The following is a 25,759-nucleotide window of genomic DNA, read 5'->3' as shown; positions in this document are numbered from 1 at the left end:
CATGTTGCAGAAGCCTTGTCAAACTATCACTAGGCTCATAAAACTACCCATGGAAATACCAACACCCTCTATGAGAGCTTTGTCAAACTATCACTAGGCTCATAACACTACCCATGGAAATACCAACACCCTCTATGAAAGCCTTGTCAAACTATCACTAGCCTCATAACACTACTCAAGGAAATACCCACAACCTCTACGAGTAGGTGTGTAAGCCCTGATTTTTTTTGGAGAATATGGGTCTTTTAATTCCATGTCCGATCACGGGGAGCCTTAGCGTCACCCAGAGGAACATGAGACAAGGCATTCTTCTGGCCAAGGTGGTGCTGCTGCTGGTCAGACCTCGGAGGCGGCGCGCGGGCGGCAGGTGTGGGAGAGACCGGCCGCTATATGGACATGCTGCAGCCAGGTGAGAGGTGAGTCACGCCAGCAAGCAAGCGAGCGAGCCAAGCACCTCGCCTTAGCTTGGGGGGATGTGCGTGCAAGCTAAGGGGACCCACATAGAAAATAGGAATAATTATACGGATATGATACTGAGTAGATTGGATAGCTACATGGACGAGGATGACAGGTGGTAGTGGGGGGGAATCTGGAGCTGCCGTGTGTAGGCCATTAGGTCTCTTGCAGTCTCCCTATGTTCTTATGTTCTTAGGAAAGGAGACAAGACTTTCAACACTGTTTCAAGAGGGGAGTATCATTGCTCCTCTCCATCCGGAAGGGATCTCTCTTTTGGTCACTCATTACTATTCATTTTTATAGGAGCGGTGCTTACCGGGCTTTTTTCTGCCCTTAAACAATTTTCCCCACTGTAAAAAATAAATAGCTCCGTGGTGCTGACCCAAAGAAGACAGTACAATACACAGCCCCATCCCTCCAGACCCGTTCCTCGCTTCCTCTTCCCAGCACTGACCCAACACACACAACGACTTTCACCTCTCAACAACTCCCTCCCTCTCCAAGCTTTCCTCCCTGCATGGACACAGCAAACACGTGTGCATGAAGGTATAAAACAAGGAACCTTATATACCTTGATCGATTAAAATATGTAGTGGTTTAATGGGTTGGTAAACACACACACACACACACACACACACACACACACACACACACAAGGTTTATCATGTCTACACTTCCTGTTTGTAGAGTTGAATGCCATGAAACGACAGGTGCGTAGGATGGAATTATACCTATACAAAACACACAAAGAAACAGTATATAAGGTGAATAGGTATAATAAGTATAGGTAGATGTGTGTTGTCTGTGTATACGTGCGGCACTGAAATGAATCAACAAAACAGTACAGACAACTAGATAAGTTAATAAAAAAGTCTCATAAACACACACACACACACACACACACACACACGTAACAACAGCCAGGGGTAAAACATTATAAATTATAGTAGTAGTAGTAGTAGTAGTATAAGTAGTTGTAGTAGTGTTATAGTAGTCATCGTGGTATTATGGATGGTGGTAGTTGAAATAGTGTAGAATTGTAGCAGTGGTGATGATGGTGGTAATAATAGTAGTGGTGGTGGTAGTAATTATAGTTGTAGTAATAGTGGTGGTAGTAAAGTGGTGGTGGTGGTGGTGGTGTTTACAGTTTAAAAGGCTCTATCGGTCGCTCTGTTTATATCAACTAAGCCGGGTTATCACAGGATGTCTGATAACACGACAGCGACGTTACCACATTAAAAAAAAACACCTCCGCCCCGACACCAACGACCCGCTGTGTGTGTGTGTGTGTGTGTGTGTGTGTGTCAAAAATAAAATGTATTACACCTATATTTAGACGAAAGGTTAGTTAGGAGGGCAACAAGTAATAGGCCATGAGAAACACAAACACACACACACACACACACACACACACACACACACACACACACACACAGAAAGGAGCAAGGTAAAACTGTGCAACAGATAATGAAAATACACAAGAACACGATTTAATCAGCAAAAACAACGAAAACAAAAATCATGACCCTTTCATCATCATAACAATAAAAAAAAAAAAAAGTAAGGCTAAAATAGAATGGCAGAGCCGAACCAATCCATTTAACCGCCTCTAAAGTACACGAGTAATACAAGGTAAGAAAACAAACTCTTCTACTACACAAGGAGATTCAATGGGGGTGAATCTAAGTGTTGGATAGGTAGTGTTGTAGTTATGAGTAGCTTTGGTAGGGGGGGCAGTGTGGCAGTAGTGGTGGTGGGGGTTATGGGAGAAAGATAACACCGTTTCCGGCATTGACACAGAAAGGGAATTAAATGCTACAGCTGATGTGTTGAAGACCTTTTCGCATGTGGCAGCGTGGTGGTGTTTTGGTCAGCTGAGTGTGTGTGGGTTTGTGTCACGTCCAGGGGAGAGAGGGAGTGTATGGGGTGGTGGAAAGAATGGTGGAGTAACGCGGATGGTGTGTGTGGGGTGGAAGGAGGAGGGAGCGTGTGTGTTGCATGGTAGGTTAAGGTGTGGAATAGTGAGAATTGTAGTGATAAATAGTGATGTAGTGATGATGATACGGGTGTTAAAAAAGGGTTTGGTGGGCTGGGAGTTTTGTGGTAATGAAGAGGATGTGTTGTGATACTAGTTGTGGATGGTGGTACATTATGGGTGGGGGGGGGGGGGGGAGCGAGTGAGTAGTAACTGGCACTGGGTGATGGTGATGTGTGACGTGGTGATGGGGAAGCAGTGGTGGTGAGTGGATGGTGAGGAGGCATGGTGCTGGTGCAAGGTAAGTGGCACCAGTGTGAAAGTAAGACAGGTGCGGCACACGGCGCGCCTCGGCGTGACCACAGCTGTCTCCAGCCCTTCCCCCTGTTCCCCTGTCACCTACCTCTGGCCGCCTCTTGGAGAGATCCACGCCATCATTTTCGATGTAGTCCGGTGTCTCCTTCTTGCTGGCGGTGAAGTTGAACACCAGCGTCGTGTTATCCTGCTGGTGCCAACGATCCCGGTTGGAGGTCTTGGTGGGGGTGAGCACGCTGCCCGGGCTGCCTCCTGCCGGGGCTTTGTTGAAAGCCTCCACCAGCCCGCCCTTGCCCCCGCCCCGCACCAGCTCCTCGGCGGGGGGAGGGCTGGGCTTGGCGGGCTCCGTCTTCGCCACTGGCCGCACCTCGGTTTTGGGTTCCACCTTCTTGCCGAAACCCTGCTTAGGGGAGACTTTCACTGACTCCACCTTGCCCTGCCCGAGTGTGTCCACTGCGGGCTTTGGAGGCGACTCCGTTTTAGAAGGGAAAACAGGTGTGCTGTGAACATCCACGGGCGGAGACCGAGACTTTTCCACGTTCTTCAGGTTTTCTAGGTGGACACGATCACTCTCCTCAACCTTCTCACTTTTGCCACTGAAGGGGGTATGCGAGGGCACTCTGTGGGAAGCTACTGGGGAGGAAGGGAGTGGGGAGGGTGTTGGGGAGGCTGGCTTGGCTGGTGCGGGGGAGCTCACAGTGCGGTCCGTAAAGTTAAATTCCTGAGAATGACTCTCACTCCTGATATTTGACACAGCGGCTGTAGATATCCTCCTCACTCCTTCCTCCACCTCGCCTGGACTGCAACTTTCGCCCCGTGCTTGCCTGGGCCCGGGGTCACCGTTCACTAGAGGAGCTGTGACGGAAGAGGTGACGGGGGTCAGGCCTGACCGCACCTTCTCCCTGGCCACAGCATCAGCTCCAGTCGTGCCCTCGCCATTCAAGGCAGTAGCCCTCACGCTCATGGTGGACCTAGGAGACGCCCGGACTCCCTGTGTGACCTTCTTCAGGGAAACCTTGGCCTCTTCTATCGTTGTGGGGTGGGCGGGGCCGGCGGGGGGAGTCACCTTGCGGGGGGGCACCACGGCGGGCTTGGCCTTGAGGGCGGGCTTGGATGCAGGGGCCACGCCGTTGGACTTGGAGGACTGCACCGCCTTGTGGGCTGCGATGCGCGCCGCCGTGCCCCGAGGAGACCTGCTGGCCGCAGGCTCGAAGATTTTCTTGACATGCCGCACGGTGTCTGGGGGCGGCAGGTCTTCCTCCTCACCCACGCTGGAGGAGGACAGCTGGCGGGAGCGGGCCGCCTCCATGGTGCGGGGCGCAGCGCCGTTCACTGCCTGGGGTTCCCGGGCGGATGGGCTCCTACTTGTCTCAATGATGATAACGTTTTCCTTTCCAAGAGGATTCAGACTAGACTGGAGGCGACTGGAGGCAGACTTGCTCTTGGACATGGCGGGGGTTCGTACCCGCCGCGAGTCCTCGGCCAGCCTGCTGCTGAGGGAGTCCACGGAGCGTGCCCGCCGCATCACCTCCCGCCGCTGCATCGGGGCCGTGGCGGGGGCAGTGCTGGGCTTGGCGGCCACCGGCCCCCGCGGCTCGCTGTCCAGCAGGTCCTCCAAGGAGCTGAACCTGCGGAGGGAGGGGCGGGAGCGACTCTCCCTCATGGCGAGGCTCATGTACCGGTTCTTCAGTTTGGACACGATGCCCGGGCCATACCGAAGATCCTCGTCCTCCTGGGCGTAAGAGTCACTGACAGAGGAGTAGGCGGGCGAGGTGACCCGCGGGCCCTCATCGTGCAGGCCCTTGTGGTGCATGGTGGTGCTCGTGGCGGGGCTGTTGGGATCACTTGCTACAGCATACTTTCGGTCTTTACACGCATCCTCGGGGTGCACTACTTCTCGCACACTTGCTACACGCGTACTGACTGCTGCTGCTGCTGCGGGGCCGGGGCGGGGGAGGGGGGGCCCCGCGCCACTCAGCGAGCACACCGTCTCCTGGTGCGGGCCGCTCAGCGAGGATAATGGGGTTGACGGGCCACTCAGCGAGCCTCGACCCCGAACCGCCATCGGCGTGGGAGCAGGCAGACCCATGGCTCCGTGGATTCTTGCATTGGCTCTTTTCCTAAGTATCAGTTCTCGCTTCCATGAGGGGAGGTCGTCAAGGGGCACTTCCTGTCCACTGATATAACCCTGCGTCGCGGCCATGACTCACCGGGGGACCTTTTATCACTCAAAACATCCGTTGCTGGGAGATATCACACTTCCCGAGTTAAAAATTATCACCTTTCTGTTCACCAACCCTTGCAGGGAGTTAGTTTCCATGCAGGACTAGAACGGGACACTATGTACACACAGTATTGAACTCCAAATGTTAGCGCTACACACAATGTTGCATATTTTGCCGTAAAATGAGCCAGAGCGGCGCCCGCCGCCACCGTTCTATCTCCACTGTTGTTGATAAGCTAGCGGGTGTGGGGCTGGCTGGCCGCTGCGAGAGTTCATAAAACACCGTAATTGCGCAACAGTCACGTATCAGCAGGTGTAATCCTCTCTCCTAAGACTTCACCATGAACATGACACATTCTCTCTCAGTAGCGACGAGAAATACGATCTTTGTTTGTTTATTTTGGTTTATTGATTACATTCGTTGCGACCCCTGGAACTCCAGCCGAGGCGGAGTCCCCCTAGCGGCGGGTGCGGCTGCCGCGGCCACCAGCTGACACCACCCATAACTGTACTCGTAGTCATGCCTATTTCAATGTAACTTCCTCTAAAACACCGGGCCAAGCTCACTCGTACAGTCCGTTGACAGGGCGTTGAGGGCCTTGTGATATGCGCATTGTTGCACCTGTCTCTTGAAGGCGGCTGATAAGGCCCCGCCCACGCCTCATCAGCTGGGCGCAGTGCTCCCTCACGTGCACCTCTTAAGCCTCTTAAGCCTCGTTGTTATTTGAGCAACATGCAGGGGTGTGCAGTTCTGAGGCTTGAAGGAATTGGCAGGAATGAGACGCCACAACCGCAGGAAAGGCCTACCTGGCACTCCTACGCTGGTATGTGAAGTACGTGGCTTATCATCACAAATGTCACATGAGCAAGATAAGATAGAAAGTGATGAAGTACTGGATAAAAAAAGGTTGATATGATTTTATGAGGTTCCCCCTTCTCTCTCTCTCTCTCTCTCTCTCTCTCTCTCTCTCTCTCTCTCTCTCTCTCTCTCTCTCTCTCTCTCTCTCACACACACACACAGTCAATTACATCACACAAGGAAGGTAAAATGAATGTTATTAACCACCTGAGCGAAAGAGGGAGTTCTCGCAACATTTAACTTCCTCAATGCTAAGGCGTTAACCCCTTCACTACTCTCAGGCAATGTTTGATGAAGAGGAAGCAAGGGAGAAGTAGAGAGGTAGAGAAGAGTGTGTGTTAAAACCACTGTAGAGTTTCCTTTGTTAATTAAGTGAGTTTACAGGGAGGTGTGTTAACGATGGCGATGATGTGGTGGTCGCTTTACATGGCCCTTCCTGAGTATAGAGAGTGAAAGGGGAGGGTTCCAGCCACTCGCCGCCCACTTCATGCTCGGGAGCCCATGACCGAGTCTGCCTGGCTGCCGTGGCGAGCCGAAGCGATCACGGCCAAGGAACTCACCAAAGGCCTCCCTCCCTTACTCCCGCCCCACGGACGTGCACCTGCCGCCCCCGCCATGGAGTAGGTTATTATAATGGTCTCCCGCTGCTTCTGCTTCTCCTTTTTCTTCTTTATGTGTTCTTTTTGTTCTTCTTCTTATTGTTCTTGTTATTGTTCTTCTTCTTTAGACAATAAAGGATTTGTTGGAAGTCACAATTTGAAACTTTTTTCTTTCTTCACCATCATCTTTTAATCCTTAGCTTTCTGGAAAAAAAACTAACTCTTGAAACAGGACGAGCTAAAGGAGCAGAAAGAGGAATGGAGACAAAATTAGTGGGCGTAACAGGGAGAGGGAGGAAGCGAACATCATGGACAAGGGACAGGCAAAGGTTGAAGATATTTTGATAACGATTGAGAATACGAAATTAAATTCGGCAAGTCATATCATGTGTAGAACTGATAGCAGATGGACAGCCAAAGCAACAGAGTGAGTGGCAGACAGGATAGAGAACACTAACATCAATCACAGAGAATGGAAACACGTTGGAAAAGGCACTTGCCCTGCAGGGGACCGGTAATGGCTGACGATGATGATGATAATAATGATGAAAAGATTCAGAGCTCTCATAATGCCAGTCTTTGATTTAGAGCAGTCCAACGCGAACCTTCATCTGTGACAGAGGAGATTAACCTATTTTATATGTTCTCTGGTGACTTACAAAAAGCTCAGGGACGCCATGCTCTAAGAATGTATAAATAAAAATTGAACAAAGGAATGCAATATGTCTTCTCTCGAGAGGGAACGTCTAGCTCCTGTCGTTTCGTTCGCTCACACACTGCAGACTCAGATACAAACACAGCTGTTAAAACAACTATTATGACAGCATATGAAATACATGGTGTAACATATGCATCATCATCATCATCATACTACACACAGAAGCATAGTGCCCAGACATGCAATAAATCCATATCGTCCTCCTCCTCCTCCTCCTCTTCATCATCATCATCATCATAATCCGTTAGTCTAATACATTAATTATTACTTTTTGCTAAAGATACTGAAGACCATACTATAAACATTCTTTTCTTCATATATCAAGTAGCCTACATTGGTTTTGAAACAGAAAATGCAAGCCAGTGATATCTCAGTATTTCCTGATGACAGGCACCTATATATAACATCAGTAAGATTTCAACACTAATTAACAAAGACGAGCCACTGGTGATAGAAGGAAGGAAGGGAAATTATAATAACAATGCTCCACAATATAGGAAGGAGAAAGTGAAGCCAGCTGTAATATGCTCTCAATGGCTGATAAGGAGAGAGAGAGAGAGAGAGAGAGAGAGAGAGAGAGAGAGAGAGAGAGAGAATGTGTATTTAGATCATGAGAAGCAGCTTTGAGCCATATGGTGTAATATATTCTTAATTAATATGACCTTAATTAAAACAAGGGTTTCGGCTCGGCACAACGAAGTACGGTACTTAACTGTTTGACGTTGTTATATTTTCAAAGCGAAATATATACCAGAGATATTACTTATATAAATCAAAATATCGACGGATTTATATACCAGAAATAAAAATAATAACTTTGTTCCTAAAAAAAAATAATATGGAAGCTGAAACAAAGTCGGATTAAACGATTTATTAATTAAGTTCAACTAAAAGCGTTACACAGTGCAAAACAAGCAGAATAGTATGTAACATTTGAAGTACTGAGCAGTTCGGAGGGAAAAAATAGAGGATGGACCGCCTTAACCAGCCCTTCCAAAAAAACCCCACTGAAAAAAAGGGCACAGACGACACAAGGGGTAAAAAGGACACCCCAAGGACAAGGACACCCAAATCACCGCCAAAACGACCCAAGAAAGACACAGGAACCCAGGAAATCACCGACAGAATAATGAAATGGACACAGAAGGACGCAAAATAGAGGAACCGTTAAACTATCTGCCAAATCATCATCGTCATCATCATCAGGCCCCCGGTATAGACATTGCCGGTGCCTCCCTCGCCTTTGTGTAAGCTTATCGATATTATAACAACAGAAATCAGCCTAACAACAGATACCACCCTAACCAGCTCCCTCAAAACACTGAAGATGAAAAGGGAGGCACCGTTAAAAAGCTAATTAGTCATCGTCATCATCAGGCCACCGGTGTAAACAAACATTTCCGCCTCACATGCCCCAACGCTCGCTGCCTCCCTCGAAGACTGACTAACCCCCCTCACGCCAGGAAACTGTCATCCGCCTCACCTGCGCCTTCCTCAGGAATCCCTCACAGGACGACACCAGGGCTCATGTGAGCGACTAGATCCCCGCGGCCCAAAACAACAAGACTGACTAACTTAGCTTTTTTTATTTTATTTATACCATAAGGTGCTGCCTATCATATCTTTGAAAAACCTAACCTAACCTAACAAAGCCCCAAACACTTACTATAGGTCTCGACTCAGAAAATTCATATATGCTTCCTTACTAGGATGATATTCACGAAAGCGTAGCCTACTTTGGCGGCGATCCAGCCGGTGTTGCGAGAAATACTTCCTCGCAGAAATGAGTCACATACATTGGGGGGGTCCAGTGCCCCCCCTGGTTAGGAGGTTATGTAAAGTTAGGTTGGAGTAGTTTAAATACACTCCCCCACCTAAAACCCTCGATTTCCCTCGGGTGTTCAAGTTGAACCCCTCACCTGGTTCTCTCACCTGCGGCTGTGGCAGCGGGTTCACTAAAGGCATTGAAAAGTCAATCATTTAGTAATTTCCAGAGAAAAATACTATCTCCATGATAAACAGCATCATATTTTGTCCAGAAATAAGCAGTCAGCATCTCAAAATTAGTAGGCTACACTTTCGTGAATATTCCCCCAGTCTATACAACTAAGTGAGGTTATTCTTTGTTGATATATACCTTAAGGTGCTGGCTATCATGTGTTTGAAGATACCCTAAACTTAACCTAACAAAACCTTAAACAGTTACTTTAGGTCTTAACTCAGAAAATTCTATAAGCCTCCTTGCTAATGAGATTTTCTATACAACAAAGTGAGGTAATTCTTTGTTGATTTATATCTTAAGGTGCTGGCTATCATGTGTTTGAAGATACCCTAAACTTAACCTAACCTAACTAAACCCCAAACAGTTACTATAGATCTAGACTCAGAAAATTCATGTATGCTTCCTTACTATTGAGACTTTCTATACAAGAGTGAGGTCATTCTTTATTGATTTATACCATAAGGTGCTGGCAATCATGTGTTTGAAGAGACCCTAAACTTAACTTAACAAAACCCAAAACAGTTATGGTACTATAGGTCTTGACTCAGGAAATTCATATTGGGCCTATGCTTCCTTATTAATGAGACTTTCTATACAACAAAGTGAGGTTATTCTTTGTTGATTTATACCATAAGTTGCTGGCTATTATGTGTTTGAAGATACCCTAAATTTAACCTAACCTAACAAAACCCCAAATAGTTGCTATAGGTCTTGACTCAGATAATTCATATATGCTTCCTTGCTAAGAGAATTTCTATACAACAAAGTGAGATCATTCTTTGTTGATTTATACCATATTCCTTTCCTGCTCTTTGCAACCCTAAATTTATATGGTTCCATGACATAGAAGATCTGCAGATGCAATACCTATTTCTTAGAAATATTCTCCAGATCATTTTATCATGAGAGTTGACATGCTCTCATTATCATTACTGACATTTATACCATGATTATATGAATTAATTAAGGCCATTTTTTCAGAAAACCATGGCAATGAGGGCCCTTGTGTTTGTGACTGGAAATGCCAAGAAGCTAGAGGAGGTTAGAGCCATCCTAGGAGACTCCTTTCCCTTCAGGTAATGCTTTATTACTCGTCTTACCGGTTTTCGCATGTTGTATTAGTGGAAGCATTATAATAGTTATGTTTTTTTTTTTATGCACAGGTCAAGTTCTCTATCTCACCACCATATGATTATTATATTTCTAATTTTGTAATACAGTGATATCTCTCATTGCAGGTTTTACTCTGCAGTTAACAGTATAAAATGATACAGTTTACAGTAGTATTCAATGTGCTTTTCTGTAGTCATTATGAATTACATGAATTCAGTGCTTTGATGATGCATATCATATAACAATGCTGCTGTTCCGAAGAATCCAAATCAGGTATATTAGCACTGGATTTGCAAACTAATTTTTTTTCATATAGTTTGGAAGGACAAATTATAATATCAAAAATTGATTACTGGCAATAAAAATAATAAGTGACATTGGAGAAAAAATTCTTTGACCTACTTACACCCTCAGATTAGTGAATCAGAAGATTGATCTGCCAGAGTATCAAGGAGAGGCAGATGATGTGAGCCGCAAAAAGTGTGAGGCAGCAACCGAGCTGATCAAGGGTCCCGTCATTGTGGAGGATACGTGTCTTTGCTTCAATGCTCTGGGAGGGCTTCCAGGTAAGAATGATCTCTGGTGTACAGGAATAAAAAAAAGTTTCTAAAAAGCTGTATCTGCTTAATCTTGATATAGGAAATTTTAGTTATTATTTAAGTTTGAAGGAGGTATTGTTGGTGAAATGTGTCTTATAAAATATCAAATTAAATGCGTGATAAATGAAACCTGAAAAATGTTATCAAAAAATTGAATCAGTCATTTTTATTGAATGAAAATTGAATCAGTCTTTTTCAGTCAAACAGTTTTAAAGTAGAAATTGTTACAAGTAATTTAGTACTTGAGAAAACAGACATATCTCTAGCATTATTATTTCTTCACTATTCGTTATTTTTTTTTAAGGTCCTTACATAAAATGGTTTCTGGAAAAACTGAAGCCTGAAGGCCTGCATAAAATGCTTGCTGGCTTTGAAGACAAGGTAAGGTAGTAGAAATCTTAATTTGGAATGGCTTAAGATCTTTTCATGTCAAGCTATGAAATCTTTTCAGGAAAAAAAGTGTGCAGGAAATGTCAAAACCTATCCAATTTTTCAAGTTCATTTTTGGCTGCTAGTCAGGTAACAGCTAAGGTGTGATAATTGAATCAAAATGCCTAAATGTTAGTTTCTGTTATTTTGCCTGTGCTATTATGCTCATCTTAGGGCGTAAGTTTAAAGGGGAAAAGTGATTCACATTATTTTCCTTTGCAGTCTGCTGAAGCAGTGTGCACATTTGCATATTCTTCTGGAGATCCCAAGGATGAAGTTCTCCTCTTCCATGGCAGAACTGCCGGTACAATTGTTGAGCCTCGTGGTGATAACAACTTTGGCTGGGACCCATGTTTTCAGCCCAAAGGTATGTGATATTGTGCAATGTTGTCATGATTTTCATTCATAGAAATAACAACCTTGGAAGGAACTTAGTCCTTCATAAATATAAATTTATGTTGAGGATGTCTTCAGAAATTAATATTTATATCCTTGGCAGAGCTAAAACACTTCAGAGGACATCTCTGCTTCATTTCATCTAATTACAGAAATGAGGAGCATGAAGAAAAAAAGATTGGATACCTGTCTCTTGGAAATGAGTATTTCTGCACAATGGTGGGAAATTCAGTTCTCGTAAATATATTTCTATTGCTTTTCATCATGTTCCTTTGCAAGTATGGAAAAGATCATGTTATACATGAGGTAAATTTCCGTGAAAGAGCATGTGCTCACTTGACCAAAAAGATATAAATTAATTATACTTCCATTATTATTTTCATCTTAACTGAACAGTGCATGCGGAAGAACTTGAAGAGTACAGATATATATACAAAAGTGGAAAAAAGGAAGAACCCCTGAACTACAGACCTGTATCATTGACCAGTGTAGCTAGTATGTAAAATATGTGAGAAAGTGATAAAGAAACAATGGACGAGATTTCTAGAAGAGCATAATATAATCACAAGTAAACAATATGGCTTTACAAAAGGGCGCTCATGTGTAACAAACTTACTGAGCTTTTACTCGAGTGACAGACATAATACAGGAGAGGGACAGATGGGTTGATTGCGTTTACTTGGACCTGAAGAAGGCGTTCGACAAAGTTCCACATACAAGACTACTATGGAAGCTGGAGCATAAAGGAGGATTGAAAGGGAAAATGAAGAACTGGATGGAAAGTTACTTAAGGGGAAGAGAGATGAGACCAGTGGTAAAGGACATGAAATCGGAATGGAGAATTGTAGATAGTGGAGTGCCTCAAGGATCGGTATTGGCACCATTACTTTTCCTAGTATATGTAAATGATTTGCCAGAGGGAGTAAACAGTCATATGAGCCTGTTTGCAGGCGATGCAAAACTGCTAAGACATATAAGAAACAGTAAAGACTGAAATTCTGCAAGATGACCTGAACAAGATTTGGGAATGGAGTGTGAAATGGGAGATGGAATTCAGTGTGAAGAAATGGCATGTAATGAAAATGAGAAAGAGTGAAGGGAGACCAAAATGGACATGTAAAATGGGAGATGGAGAAATATTAACCCGGTAGCAGCGACGGGCCAAATTTGTGCCATGATATAAACCCCCCAAAACAGATGATACATAATCTGATCACAAATGCTTTGATATATATTATGAAATGGTTTGTGTGAGGGGTGATTTTTTCTCATTTTTCTCGCTTGGAGGGACCATTAAGAAACATGATCCCCGCTGCTACCGGGTTAAAGAAAGTTCAAGAAGAGAGAGATCTGGGAGTGACAATACAAGATAATCAACAGCCTGAGAGTCATGTTAATAGGATATTCTGTGATACGTATAAAATGGTGAGAAATATAGGATTAGCATTCCACGACATGGATAAGGATATGATGAAAAAGTTAATAACCACAATGATTAGACCAAAATTGAAAGAAGAAACAAATAAAAAAACTAGAAAGAATACAAAGGATGGCAACAAAAATGGTTCCAGAGCTGGAGGGATTGACATATGAAGAGAGATTAAAGGAAATGGACCTACCAACACTGGAACAAAGAAGAGAAAGGGGAGACCTAACACAAATTTATAAATTATTGAGTAAAATGGAAGAAGTAGATAATGAGGAGTTACTACTAAGAGAAGGAATAAACACCAGGAACACAAGAGGACACAGTAAAAAATTGAGGAATGGAAGATGCTTGAGAGACATAAAAAAATATAGCTTCCCACAAAGAAATATAGAAGTTTGGAACAGATTAAGTGAGGATGTAGTATCAGCGAAGAGTGTGCAAAACTTTAAGGAAAATTTGGACAAATACAGATACAGAGATGGGACCAGGCCCTGTAAAACTACAACTAGGTAAATACAAATAGGTACACACACACACACACACACACACACACACACACACACACACACACACAGAATAAATAAGGTCTGGCAAACAGGATAAAGAAACATAGTACTTACTAATACATTATTTTGATTTCTGTATGCAAGTTTCATAAGATTTCATGCAAGAAGAAAACTTCTTTTAGTTCTTTGTTTCCATTACAAAATTTGTGGTTGCTGGAAATTGATGTTTACTTATTGATTTTTGGGAGAGGATAAGTTTTCATGTTATGACTTTCTCAGCATTCTTAATATTGCATGATATGGAAGACTTAGAAAAAGTAACTGCAAAGCCAACATGTCCTTGATGTCAAACTTTGTTAGATAACTAGTGTTCATCAGACCAAGATTTTCACCCTTTATCTCATAAAAGGAAATAATTGATGATTTAGTAAAGTAATTCTCTAAAGGGACTGGGACTAAACAGTCATTTGACAAAGAAATTTGGGGTGAGTTGCTGGATGGGGAGCTGTCAAGCTTCAAAATAATCTTTTTATTTTTTGTGAATTTGGTGTCAGAATGATAAATGTATTTGTTGTAAAACTGAGGAATGTTTAGGCTAGGTCAAAATGAATGGTTATTGAATGTTCCAGGTTATACGGAGACCTACGCTGAAATGGACAAGGCTGTTAAGAATGGAATCTCCCATCGGCGGCGTGCCGTGGATGCCCTCAGGGAGTACTTCACTGAAGAGGAGGGAAAAGAGCTACTCACTAAGAAGTTAAAAGGTGATGACAGCTAATGGTTAATAGTTGGATGCAGAGACAGCAATTTTTTTCATTGTTTTAATTTTATTGATAAATGCCCCAAAAAAATATGCAAGGCAACTTTTTCTTCTTATTTATTCTTATTTAATTAATAAATGAGTCGATTTATTTAGTATTTTGTGTGTGCGTGTAATTCACCTATTTGTATCTTCCTGGACTGAGCAATAACCTCATGTGCCCCTGGTCTGAAGGCCTTGGGTTTTCACCCTTGTTACATACCTTTGGCAGTATCTGACTATCACCCTGGGAGGCAGTACACATCCCTTGACCCTGACTCATTCACTGCTAGGTAGACAGGGGCATGGATAAAAGGAGACTGTTTATCTGCCTTCACTCTGCCTGGGAATAGAACCTGTGAGCACTCTGGAGCTCCTTGTGTGTGCGTGTGAACATTTCCACGACGTATGTTTAAGACTGGCAAACCCGGTCATTTCCATACTAGATAGAGCAAGAATGTGAAAGGAAACTATTGTATATCAATTGTCTGCTGTAGGACAGTCAGATAAAGATGAATTGTACATTTGAGGTGGCAAATAAAAATATTTGTCATGAATTAAATGTTAAATTAATTTTACTGTATTTTACATAATAATAATAATAATAATAATAATAATAATAATAATAATAATAATAATAATAATAATAATAAACAGTTTATTAAGTGATTGCAGCTGTAAAGCTGAAAATATACATGTTAAAAATACAATATTGAAATAAAATAGAAAAAAAAAAGTACAATGTGAAAGGGGTATAGGGGGTGGTGGGGGGGAGGTGAGGTGGTGGAATGCAGTGCGTTAGTGCTGAAGGAGGCGGTGTGGTGTTCCGGGTGACTGGTCAGGTGTTTAAGCCCCAGGTCAACCCCAGGTCAAAAAAGGGTCAGGTCGCAGTTGATGGCAGGGGTGCAGGTAGAAGCGGTGTCGGCCGTCACTCAGTTTAGCGATGACCTGCTAATCTCTCCAGCCGGTGAGACAAGATAGGAAGAGGTGGACCAGTGGGAACATCAAAACGTCTGCACTGCCCCATGCCACTTGCCCCAACTATGACTCCACCTAAGTGACGGGCCTCAACACTGCACTGCACCTGAACCGAATTCTCCCAGCAGCATGATGGTTGGGCTGGTGTACCTGGGGGCACCTGGGGGCTGGCGTCGGCTGGATGGTTAGGCGGCGTTGACGTCACACTGGCCATTACTACTCTTCATTGTCTTCACGGCACCACAAACGCACTGCACTCACTTTCTCTCACCATGATTAAGCTTGTCACAAAAGTTTCTTACAGTGTTGGGTTATTGATGAAAAGGGAGAGGGGGATGGAGGGGAAGGGGAGAGGCCAACAGGCTGGCCCCAGGCTGCTCCTTACGGAGCGCCGTGACCCATGTCTGACCTCAGTCAGGTCTGTTTGTGTGAATGCCCAGTTGTGTAGTTTTCCATGTTAAAGTCTTGGACAAGGTGAGCTGTATAACTGATTGCAAGTAGTTTTGTTAATTATGAAAACAGGGATGGAGATACTTTAAGGTTTAAGCAGTTTGATTAGTATGGGCTGTGAGACGCCTTTGGGGTTCATTAATGATGCTGCTCTTAATTACATTTATTTCTCTTGAGTTTTCCTTAACCTCTGCTACTCACCTCCCCCAAGGCATCATCAATATAGCTCTTCACTTATTGCACTCCAAATACTGCATGCATTTTGACATGGGATCTACATACATTTTTGAGTTTCATTTATAAATATCTCTTGGACTTTTACTGATCCACATTTCCATTTCCCCTAAACCTGAGTAGGAAACTGTAATGCTATTTCATCATTTAACACTTACCTAAGTCAGCAGATCTGCTGATTTCAGCTTTGTGCTAGTTTTAGCAATTATTGCTTTTCTTTTGTCACTTGTTTCTCCAGTTCTTGTGTACAAATCTGATAATCTGAAAGTAATTGAGCTCGACGAGACCCATGCAGTGGTAGGGTAACTCCGCCCTCTCTCAAGTAAAGTTTTTCTGGATATTCTTGGGAGAAGTACACTTGATGAGGCTCTGGTTTTACCTGTCAACATAATCATCAGGTATAAGACATGCCAAAAGAGGTATATAAGTACATAAATTTTCCTATAGTAACTTGCATAATTATATGAAAACTCAGTTAGACAACTTACTGTGAGAATGACTAAATAACAAGCAAATGCTGATGGAGGAGTTTCACCAGGCTGCACCACTGGCACAAATTGGACATGAGAGTCACAGGGCAGGAGGCTTGGGGAGATGTCTGACCTCACTAGCTTGGTAAAACCTGAAAGACACAACTTGGTTAAAATGCTAGGACCTACTGACTAGAGTAAACAGAAAATGAAATTTTCTAAGTCTGAGCCATGTTTGAATCACTTTTGATTTCATATCTACTTTACTGATTCAAAGAGACTTTGTTTATGTAAAAGTAAGCTAAGTTGGGGGCATGCATTATTGCCATGGATTGCTTTGGTAATCATCTCCATCACCTCAGCCCTTAACCCTATGGTGGGAGGATCAAGGATACAAGTTGAGTGTGATATCCAGGTCACAAAAGTTTACTTTTCCCAGGTACCCATTTATTGATTAGTCTGTTGCCATGCAATTAGCATAACAATCCAGTAGTCCCCATCCACATACATCTATATTTTACTAGGTGAACAGGTCCTTCTCAGGGTGTACAACAGACTGCATGGGCAACAGACACTTGCAGGATGAAAATTCAGTTGAACTCATGAACAGTTCTCTGGAAGTTATTGAGAATTCTGCAGTATTTTCTCTCTATTGCAAGATGTTACAAAAATACTGATACACACTGCTTCAATGAAGTGGATTATTTTTCTTTAACTTAAACGGTACCTAACATGAGGCTGTCCTGCTGATCCCTGGTGATCTTGACTCCTTGCACCATTCCTGACTGACTCAGCCCTATGTAGATCTTGCCCCCAAGGTGAGTATTCAACATCCCAAGAATGACCTAAGGATAATAAATGTGATTTAGTACACAGCAGTGATAACTGTTGGTGAAACACTCAGGGTGTAAGTACAAAGAACATTAGCTGATGCTGAGTGGTGACTATTGAGGATATAGCAAAGAATCATACACATCTGTGACAAACACCAAGGGAGTTTTCATAATAAGAAAAAATGTACATATTGTGAAAATGAATGATTTATAATAAATATAAATGCAAAGCAGTATAATGGGTTAATTGTGTACATGTTTAACTTTCCACACATACCAGAATGCACAAGTACTTTTGTTATTCAATAATTAGTATAATAAAATTTACTATTTGTTTTACTTTCTATGAATACAGTATCCTAAAATTTAAACAACTTATATACTTGTAGGGAAGAATTAAACAGCTGATAAAGGCACCTTCAAGAGTGTCTCTGAGCAGATGCTGGAGACATTCCTTTCCTGGATGATATGGTGGGTGAGGTCGGTCTTTACTCCCAGATGGTGTCCTCTTTCAAGGATGGCTGAAAGTGTTGCTATAATTTTATGCAACAGGGTCTACAGTAACTAGATAGAGGAATCAGTAAACTAATTTTTCATTATAAAGAATAGTTACACCAAATATTAGAAGAGCTCTAGAGCTGAACAGTTAAGCAAGATTTCATAAACCATGTGTTTATTGGCATTATGCAAGGAATGAAATTTAAATACATTAGGTATGATGATTATACTGACATTATGAGAATTCACCTCACCTGTATGGCTGGGCATTACTTCATCCTCATCCCAGTGCCAGTTCCCTGAGGAATGGTATTTGGCAAACTGAGGGGAAGTCACAGCAGGGGGGCTAGTAATGTCCCAGTGATGGTATGAGGTTGTGACCTTTGCCCTCTGCATTACAGCTGAAATGCTCTCACAGTCATCTGGGGGCGTGGTTGGCCGTGGTTGATGTTTTTCTCGATTTCTGAAAATTTTGGCATTTGCTCATTTAGGAAGAGGAGGCCTTAGGGAAATTAAGAAGATAATTACAAAAAGTTGTCTTGACAGATTATGAAACTTTAGGCTTAAAGAAAAGAACCAAACTTTTGAGGATAATTTTTCTTCCAGGTGAAATTCCAACATAAATATTTCAACCATGCTGCAGTCAGATTCTGTGCCAAGTGCTGATTTACATATACAAGACAGAGTCATTTTCAAAGAAGACTACCCTATTGTGTATAGGCTATATATTCTTTTGCTACTATTTTTTTTCTTGGCAACAACTGGCAAGACACTTGTGTTGTACCATCCTTTTCCACCTCTCTGAACCAATAAAATGGTCATGTCTGAAGACATCCATTTTTATTTTAAGGTAATATGGTTTGCAACATTATCATATTTCATACTTTCTGTGCTGGCATCTTTAAAGTGCTCATAAACACACATTTCAACGTACACTATGTTTCAGAGTGTACTTAACATGACATAAGTTTTATGGAATTTTTTGGTTGGTTCAGTTATGACAAGCTCCTAGATGCAGTTACTCTATCTATTTAGCATTTCTGGTAACAAAGCAGGAATATATATAGGGCCTATTGTACAATACAAGTGTTGAGGGGAAATATATCAACAAAATCTACTAGAAATTAAAAAGAAAAAAAATGGATAAAACACTCAGTTAGACAGCTCTAATGGCACAGCCTCACCTTACTAGAGCTGGAGGATGTGTTACAGCTTTGTAGTGCACCTGCAAGCATTCCCTCTTCGGTCTTTGGTCAAACAAGGCCTTGAGACATTTCCATGCTTCTCCACACCTCCCTGTCAAGGCTGCCTCACACAGAGCTGAAAATTGATAGTCTTGATATTTTCTTTCATGAAATTTTCCTTTTGGCAACACAAGGCAAGAGTCTACTGATAATGATGATGGTACTCCTTCTTGGAGTACCACAAAACATGCAGCAAAGAGATATTAAATAAACACCCAGTACCCCAGGACAGAGGACAAGTGTGACATCTGGGTTACCACAATTCACCTTACTCAGGTTTTCCTGCGGACTCATTCATCACCCAGCCGTAAATGGGGGACCAAAAACTGGGAGAGTCAGGTGGTGACTGCCCTTGACTAAGATTGAACCCAATCCTTGAGATTCAAAGCTAGGTGTGCTACTACACCACAGAGGGAATAAGATGTAAATAATGCATCACTCTTTTTAGACTCACTGATGAATAGTCCTCTTCTTACTAACATGAGAGAAATCTTTGCAGATTTCTGTATTGCTAAAGTGAGAATGGAGATGAGAAGAGGAGTATCCTCCTTGTTCAACTGGTTTAGCTCTGTAAGCCTCAGCAGATGGTCTGAAATATAGAGAAAGACGTGTCTATAAAGTATAGGAGCAGACACCATGCATGCACCCATCCACACACACACCAGTTCTATAGATGCCTTTTCTTTGACTCTTCTGTACATTACTCTGTCCTAGATCTTCATGGTGTAGGATATCAGGTTTATTTCCTGTAATTAACGTAGTCCTGGATATCATCCTTTGTTTTATAGATAGAGATGATAACTCTCTCTCTCTCTCTCTCTCTCTCTCTCTCTCTCTCTCTCTCTCTCTCTCTCTCTCTCTCTCTCTCTCTCTCTCTCTCTCTCTCTCTCTCTCTCTCTTCTGGTATTTTTTCCTGATTGTAAATTTTCTGCATCAGATCCGACAGCATTTTAGTTATTTTTAATGCTACTGAGAAGTATAAATTTTCCCTAAAAATCAATTTCATAAATTTATATATAATTAGATTTCAGACCTTAGGTCTCATAGTTCACTTGAACCTACCAGCAGCCACAAAGGCAATATTGGACAAGAAATTATCCATGGCAGGTGAGCCCATCAGTGCTTTCATCAGGCTGAGTGTTGGAAGCTCTATCTCCGTCACCTGAAGCCAAAGACTCATTTGCCTGGAACATAACAATCATAAGACATCTCAGATCAGAAGCATTACCTCTTTCTATATTGGTATGTGCATTGAGAGTAACTAATACACTACATGTGAATCGCCATGTGAAGTGTTCATCATATCCTGGGGCTGCAACCAATGTATATCTATGTCTTTCCTTGTAGCACAATTTCTAGCCTTGTGGGTTATTTACATGGATTATACTTCTTTACATGAAAATACTGTTGCTCCCTTACTCTATGTCTTTTGAATGGAAGTTTAGCTTCTGGTCAATTTGTTGTGCTAATGCAGCCAGCAGGGCCACAATTGGAGTCAGCGAGGAGACAGATGGTGCTGGCCTCACTGTATGGAAGAAATATTGTGCCATCAGAACTGCTGTCATCAGTATCAAAACTTTGATTTCCTCACAAGATGAATTAAAATGTTGAAAGCAACTAAATGCCATAATTCTGTTTGAAAGGGAAAGATTACACAATGGAAAGTGATACACTGTCATTTCTGCAAGGGAAAGGAACACTGACATTCACCCCCCCCTCAAAAACACATTAATTATTATTCAGTTCTTAAAGCAGATTACTACATTATAGTGATATGAATATTTTGTGATGTAAAGAGGCTTTGGTCAGGAAATAGAAAAAAAATACTAAGCTTTGGAATACTGTAATGCAATAAAACCAAATAAGCTTGAGAAAATGCACAGCATATAGTATTTCATTAGATAAAAAAATGACATCCCACCAGGAAGCCTTGCTAGTCGTCCACAGGGAGGCTGGTTTATGATACAGGCTGGCAGAAATAGCAGTTTACTGTGGCTGCACCAGTGAAAGCTTCCACTGTCCACCCCGTAGACTTGACAAAAGTCCTGTATTACCCTCGTCACTCGCACCCTGATGAAGTTCACGTCCTTTATTTTTTTGTGAAGGCTTGTACTATCCTGCAAAAAAATAGGCAGATAATCATTCATCAGATAAATGTTTTCAGTATAATCTCAATGGAAATCAAGTTGGCTAAATGACAGATTAATTTTGTAATGGCTTTACATTGTACAATATAATGATCTATGTACAAATTCATATATAGCTACAAAGTTATGTTAAAAACTTTTATTCCTAACAGTTATTTTCAGCATCCTTTCATTTACAACCCTTTCATACACCCTTCCTGGCATGCTGAGTAAGCTTATTCCCCTGTGGCTGTTACACTCATCCTATATAATGCTGATCCATAATGACCAAGAGCAGCAAATATTCTCACCTTTACTGAAAGGCCAAAGGTGGACCCAAGCGATGGCATGAAGGTTAAAGGTTTCTTAACCTCTAGACCCTCAATGGTAGTAGAAATTTCTTGCAGACGGTCCTCCCATGAAACAGAGTTTACTAGGAAGACAACTCCATTGGGATACAAAACACTGATCCATAAATCTGTCCACTCAAAAGCGAGGTCTGGAATAGGATGAGGGGCAGCCAGCTTGTCTCTCTCTGTCAAGGTACTGGAATATCTTCCAGCTGGGGAGGCGGGATTCGTCAGTGCCATTCTCTTCATGTCTCTGGGCGGCACCACCACCACATACTCCCCAGACCTCTCCATGATGTCTGTGATGCAGTGTAGAGAGGGTGGCATGGAGTCTCTTTCCTTGACTTCATAAATCATATAAATCTGCCATACATAGATGAGATAAAGCTCTGAAGTGTTGCCACAGTCACCAAATGTCTCTTGAAACAGCTTTTTTGAGTCCTCAGAGTTCATTCTTATAATATGTGCCTTAACAATTTTATTCAAATTACTTTGATATTCCAGCAGATTTGTGGTGGCTCCATTCTGGTATTGACTTTCTCTTTTGAAAGTATTTACCAAACATTTGTAAAGGTCAAGGAGCAGGTCTTCACAAATAATCTTCTTCAAGGCTTGTTTTCCAAGCATACTTTTCATTGCACTCTGAACACAAGGGAGTAAACAGTTAATAATTTCCTTGATTGTATCCAAGTTTTTCTCCAATTCTAAGGTTGACTGCACATATTGCACAAACTGAGTAAGGAAACATGCAGCTGAGCTTTCATTTGATTCCAATTCTTTCGAGAAAGCTGAAAGTTTTTTGGCCATGTCACCAGAGGCAGCCACACGCTGCAGCTGATTTAGGTGAGAATAAAGATCCAGAAGTATGTCAGATTCATCACTTGTATGACTGGAAATCTGTATCCTTACACTAAATAATATCAATTGTTTCTGTAAGTTTATGGTGTGGCTGTCATGTTTATCTTGGTCTGTTTCCATTTTCTTTTTATCCTTCAACATGCAGCTGTCAATGTAATGTTGTTCTTTGATCCTGAATCTGAGAATATCTTATTGGCCTCTCAGCCAATAATTATCATCTGCAACTAACTTTTGAGCTACTCGATCAAGATGCGTGAAGTAATCTTAAATGAACAGCTGTTTTTTCCTCTATGCAGTATATGGATTGGAGTCACTCTTCAGGTGCATGGAAGCACCATCTGAAATATACAATATACTGAGTTAATTATTTTGCTGCTGATGACTTCCATGCTACACGTTTGCACGGTGGGTTACGGGGAGTGGGCTCAGTTGGGCTTTAAGACAAGCAATATTTGCAAATAGTCATATTTCTATTACTAGCACTTTGGTCAATCCCTTTGAAAAAAATAATGGTCAATAATAACAGCTTATCAGTGAAGAAAGTCTTGTTGAGTCACCTAGCCAGGAGTGATATACCTTTTCAGTGGCTGTGCGGGTGTTGATGTGACTGTCTACGTTATAATGGGCCGCTTCTGGACGTTCTTTGACTCACACATGCACAACTAATATTAGGGCGTAGTAGAGGATTAAGTCAATTCAATCTGAACGAACCTACCTGTTAGCTATATAGCATATGCTAGCTCCTTCCCACATATTTGGAAGCTTTGATTACTCGTAAATTTACTAGTCGAAGAAGGAATAAATAAGACTTCCTCCCTTGTCTCTCTATATATACAACACTGACACTCACTGATAACAACAATAGTAACGTTATCACTGACGGTTGTACTGCCTCGCTGCACGCGCTCTCTCTCTCTTTCTCAGATGACGGAACCCCCACATCACACACACACACACACATTATTATTATTATTATTATTATTATTATTATTATTATTACACACACACACACACACACACACACACATCCGTCTCCACTCCTGGAATCGAACCCGGGACCTCTCGGTTCTGAGGAGAGAGAGAGAGAGAGAGAGAGAGAGAGAGAGAGAGAGAGAGAGAGAGAGAGAGAGAGAGAGAGAGAGAGAGAGAGAGAGAGCACAACTTGTGCTCTCATTTATCTATCACGTTATGCAAAATGGAACGGCGCACTTGCCAACCGGATTTCAGCCATTTCGTTGGATAAAATTTTTCACTCTAACAAAAAATTACAAGAAAAAGATAGGCCGGAAGAATAACAAGAGGAGGAAAATAGGAAAATAAGAGAGGCTGCGCACCCATCTGTTAGTGGTGACGTAGCTATTTAGTTTATCACGCAGCAAGAGCAAGAGCAAGGGAGCGACGTGAGAGAGAGGATGGCACTGGCTCTGCGTGACCCTGGCCCTGTGACCTCGCCGCCCACGCCCCGCCTGCCCCGACCTGCCCTCCTGTGCCCTGGCAGCCCTCTGTCATCACACACCCTCGCAGCGGACCTACGCACATACGCAGGACAGTTCATTTTCTATTGAACCAATCTACTCACCAATTCACACCATATATACTTCACCCCCTTAATTTAGTCTTCAGCACACACACACACACACACACACACACAGAGAGAGAGAGAGAGAGAGAGAGAGAGTATAGCTTCATTAAATAAAAATAGCGTTAACGGGCCCTTCAGTGTCTTCAATCACTGCGCCACTGATTATTATATTATGTGAAAGAAAATAATGTTGAGAATTTTAAAAAGACACCATACAGTTTCTCGACTATAGGCCGCTATTGCCACCTAGTCCACTAGCAAAGAGTCCAACACACACTCCTCCAGCTTATCATCATCTAGATCTTAATTAGACCAATTAGTACCACTTGCGCAATATATTTTCCTCAACGCAAAGTGATATCATCCTCCAGTCTTGGGTTTCTCGGGTCGGGACAGTCAGGGTGAGGTGGGCGGGGCAGCACGGTCCGGCTTTGTGGTGGTGGTGGTGGTGCTGGTCTGGTGCAAACATCAAATGGCTCCTTACAGAATGCTTTACGTCATTTCAAAAGTATTCACCAGTACCCCGAGAGTGAGGCCGGGCTCGTCTTTTTTTGTTATCAGCGCGACATAGTTCACGCGTAACACTTGGCTGTGGCCTGTGGGGTCAGTGGGGGAGAAAGGGAGTGGTGAGTGTCGTGGTGGGCGGGAGGAGGAACAACGAGTGGGCGAGACACAGGATTACGTGACACCGTGACGTCACGAGAACGGGCTGCCACAACCCTGCCAGACGGCTGTTTAGATTGTACACATTCTTTGTTTCTTCAGACCGGCGACATTCTCACCGCCGCCGCCTCCTATGGTGATGAGGATGAGTATGATGAAGACGACAAAAATAGAAACTACTTCAACTGCTACTACTATTACTGCTACTGTGACTACTACTACTACTACTACTACTACTACTATAACAACAATAATGCAAATAATGATAGTAATAATAATAATAATAATAATAATAATAATAATAATAATAATAATGATAATGATAATCAAACTCCTATTGTTATCATCATTATTTTCACTGAGATAAAGATGATTATCATAAAATTCGACAGATACAATTTCAGTTGACTAATAAACAGTAGCATACCCCCGAATATTCACACACACACACACACACACACACACACACACAGGGTGGAACTTATATTGTTCTCTCTCTTTCTACATTATGGATGATGATGATGGTGTGTGTGTGTGTGTGTGTGGATGGGGGGGTGGGTAATCTGGAGCTGCCCTGTGTAGGCCATTCGTCCTCTTGCAGTCTCCCTGTTCTTATGTGTGTGTGTGTGTGTGTGTGTGCAAGCGTGACCCACATACACAGTAGCATGGGTTGAGGCTTTAGGGTAATTAACATATCTTGATGCTGAGTGTGAGGCATTTCCTGCACATTGGCCACTGCAGTGTTTGTGGGGTATGGAGAGCGTTAGGAATCTATCATCTTGGTACTACTAACACACACACACACACACACACACACAAAGTAAATTCTTGCTCCAAAGAAACTATGGCACACGAACATTAAGTGCTTATTATTAAAAAAAAAATAATAATAAAGGTGACGATAACAGTGACGATAATAACTAATGATTATTACCGTAATAATAATTACAATAACACTACTACTATTACTACTACTACTACTACTACTACTACTACTACTACTACTACTACTACTACTAATAATAATAATAATAATAATAATAATAATAACAAT

At 42.5% G+C, this 25,759-nt stretch overlaps 3 protein-coding genes across 8 annotated transcripts; 1 reads left to right on the top strand and 2 right to left on the bottom strand.

Moving 5' to 3' along the window:
* The first annotated feature begins 313 nt into the window (after positions 1–313).
* LOC126995534 (inosine triphosphate pyrophosphatase-like) lies at positions 314–14,995 on the top strand. Of its 3 annotated transcripts, XM_050855170.1 has the most exons (7): positions 314–416; positions 6,214–6,449; positions 10,130–10,224; positions 10,676–10,827; positions 11,165–11,241; positions 11,512–11,656; positions 14,250–14,995. In XM_050855170.1, exons 3-7 carry the CDS (start codon positions 10,136–10,138, stop codon positions 14,396–14,398), a joined length of 612 nt encoding a protein of 203 aa, XP_050711127.1. In that variant the 5' UTR covers positions 314–416; positions 6,214–6,449; positions 10,130–10,135; the 3' UTR covers positions 14,399–14,995. The 3 variants fall into 3 exon arrangements, with proteins under 3 accessions (XP_050711127.1, XP_050711126.1, XP_050711125.1); XM_050855169.1 differs by lacking the exons at positions 314–416; positions 6,214–6,449 and adding an exon at positions 8,339–8,393; XM_050855168.1 differs by lacking the exons at positions 314–416; positions 6,214–6,449 and adding an exon at positions 8,467–8,675.
* On the bottom strand, positions 1,073–5,388 carry LOC126995533 (nucleolar protein dao-5-like). Its single transcript, XM_050855166.1, has one exon. It carries the CDS (start codon positions 4,947–4,949, stop codon positions 2,526–2,528), a length of 2,424 nt encoding a protein of 807 aa, XP_050711123.1. The 5' UTR covers positions 4,950–5,388; the 3' UTR covers positions 1,073–2,525.
* Positions 14,996–15,063: 68 nt separating the features above from the next.
* On the bottom strand, positions 15,064–23,412 carry LOC126995531 (uncharacterized). Of its 4 annotated transcripts, none has more exons than XM_050855162.1 (12): positions 23,311–23,412; positions 21,564–22,798; positions 21,048–21,243; positions 20,546–20,651; positions 20,189–20,310; positions 19,581–19,715; positions 19,067–19,202; positions 18,137–18,345; positions 17,802–17,917; positions 17,279–17,396; positions 16,570–16,703; positions 15,064–16,460 (listed from the first exon to the last, which is right to left on the bottom strand). In XM_050855162.1, the coding sequence occupies exons 2-12, from the start codon at positions 22,599–22,601 to the stop codon at positions 16,287–16,289; spliced, it is 2,484 nt and encodes an 827-aa protein (XP_050711119.1). In that variant the 5' UTR covers positions 22,602–22,798; positions 23,311–23,412; the 3' UTR covers positions 15,064–16,286. The 4 variants fall into 4 exon arrangements, with proteins under 4 accessions (XP_050711119.1, XP_050711122.1, XP_050711120.1 ...); XM_050855165.1 differs by having other exon boundaries at positions 17,802–17,905; positions 23,311–23,411; XM_050855163.1 differs by having other exon boundaries at positions 23,176–23,317.
* Positions 23,413–25,759: the final 2,347 nt, after the last annotated feature.

This window comes from Eriocheir sinensis, chromosome 8 (assembly GCF_024679095.1).
Source record: "Eriocheir sinensis breed Jianghai 21 chromosome 8, ASM2467909v1, whole genome shotgun sequence".
In the NCBI taxonomy this organism is placed as follows: domain Eukaryota; kingdom Metazoa; phylum Arthropoda; class Malacostraca; order Decapoda; family Varunidae; genus Eriocheir; species Eriocheir sinensis.
Note: the sequence above shows the minus strand (reverse complement) of the source record. Positions and strands in the feature narration are given on the sequence as shown.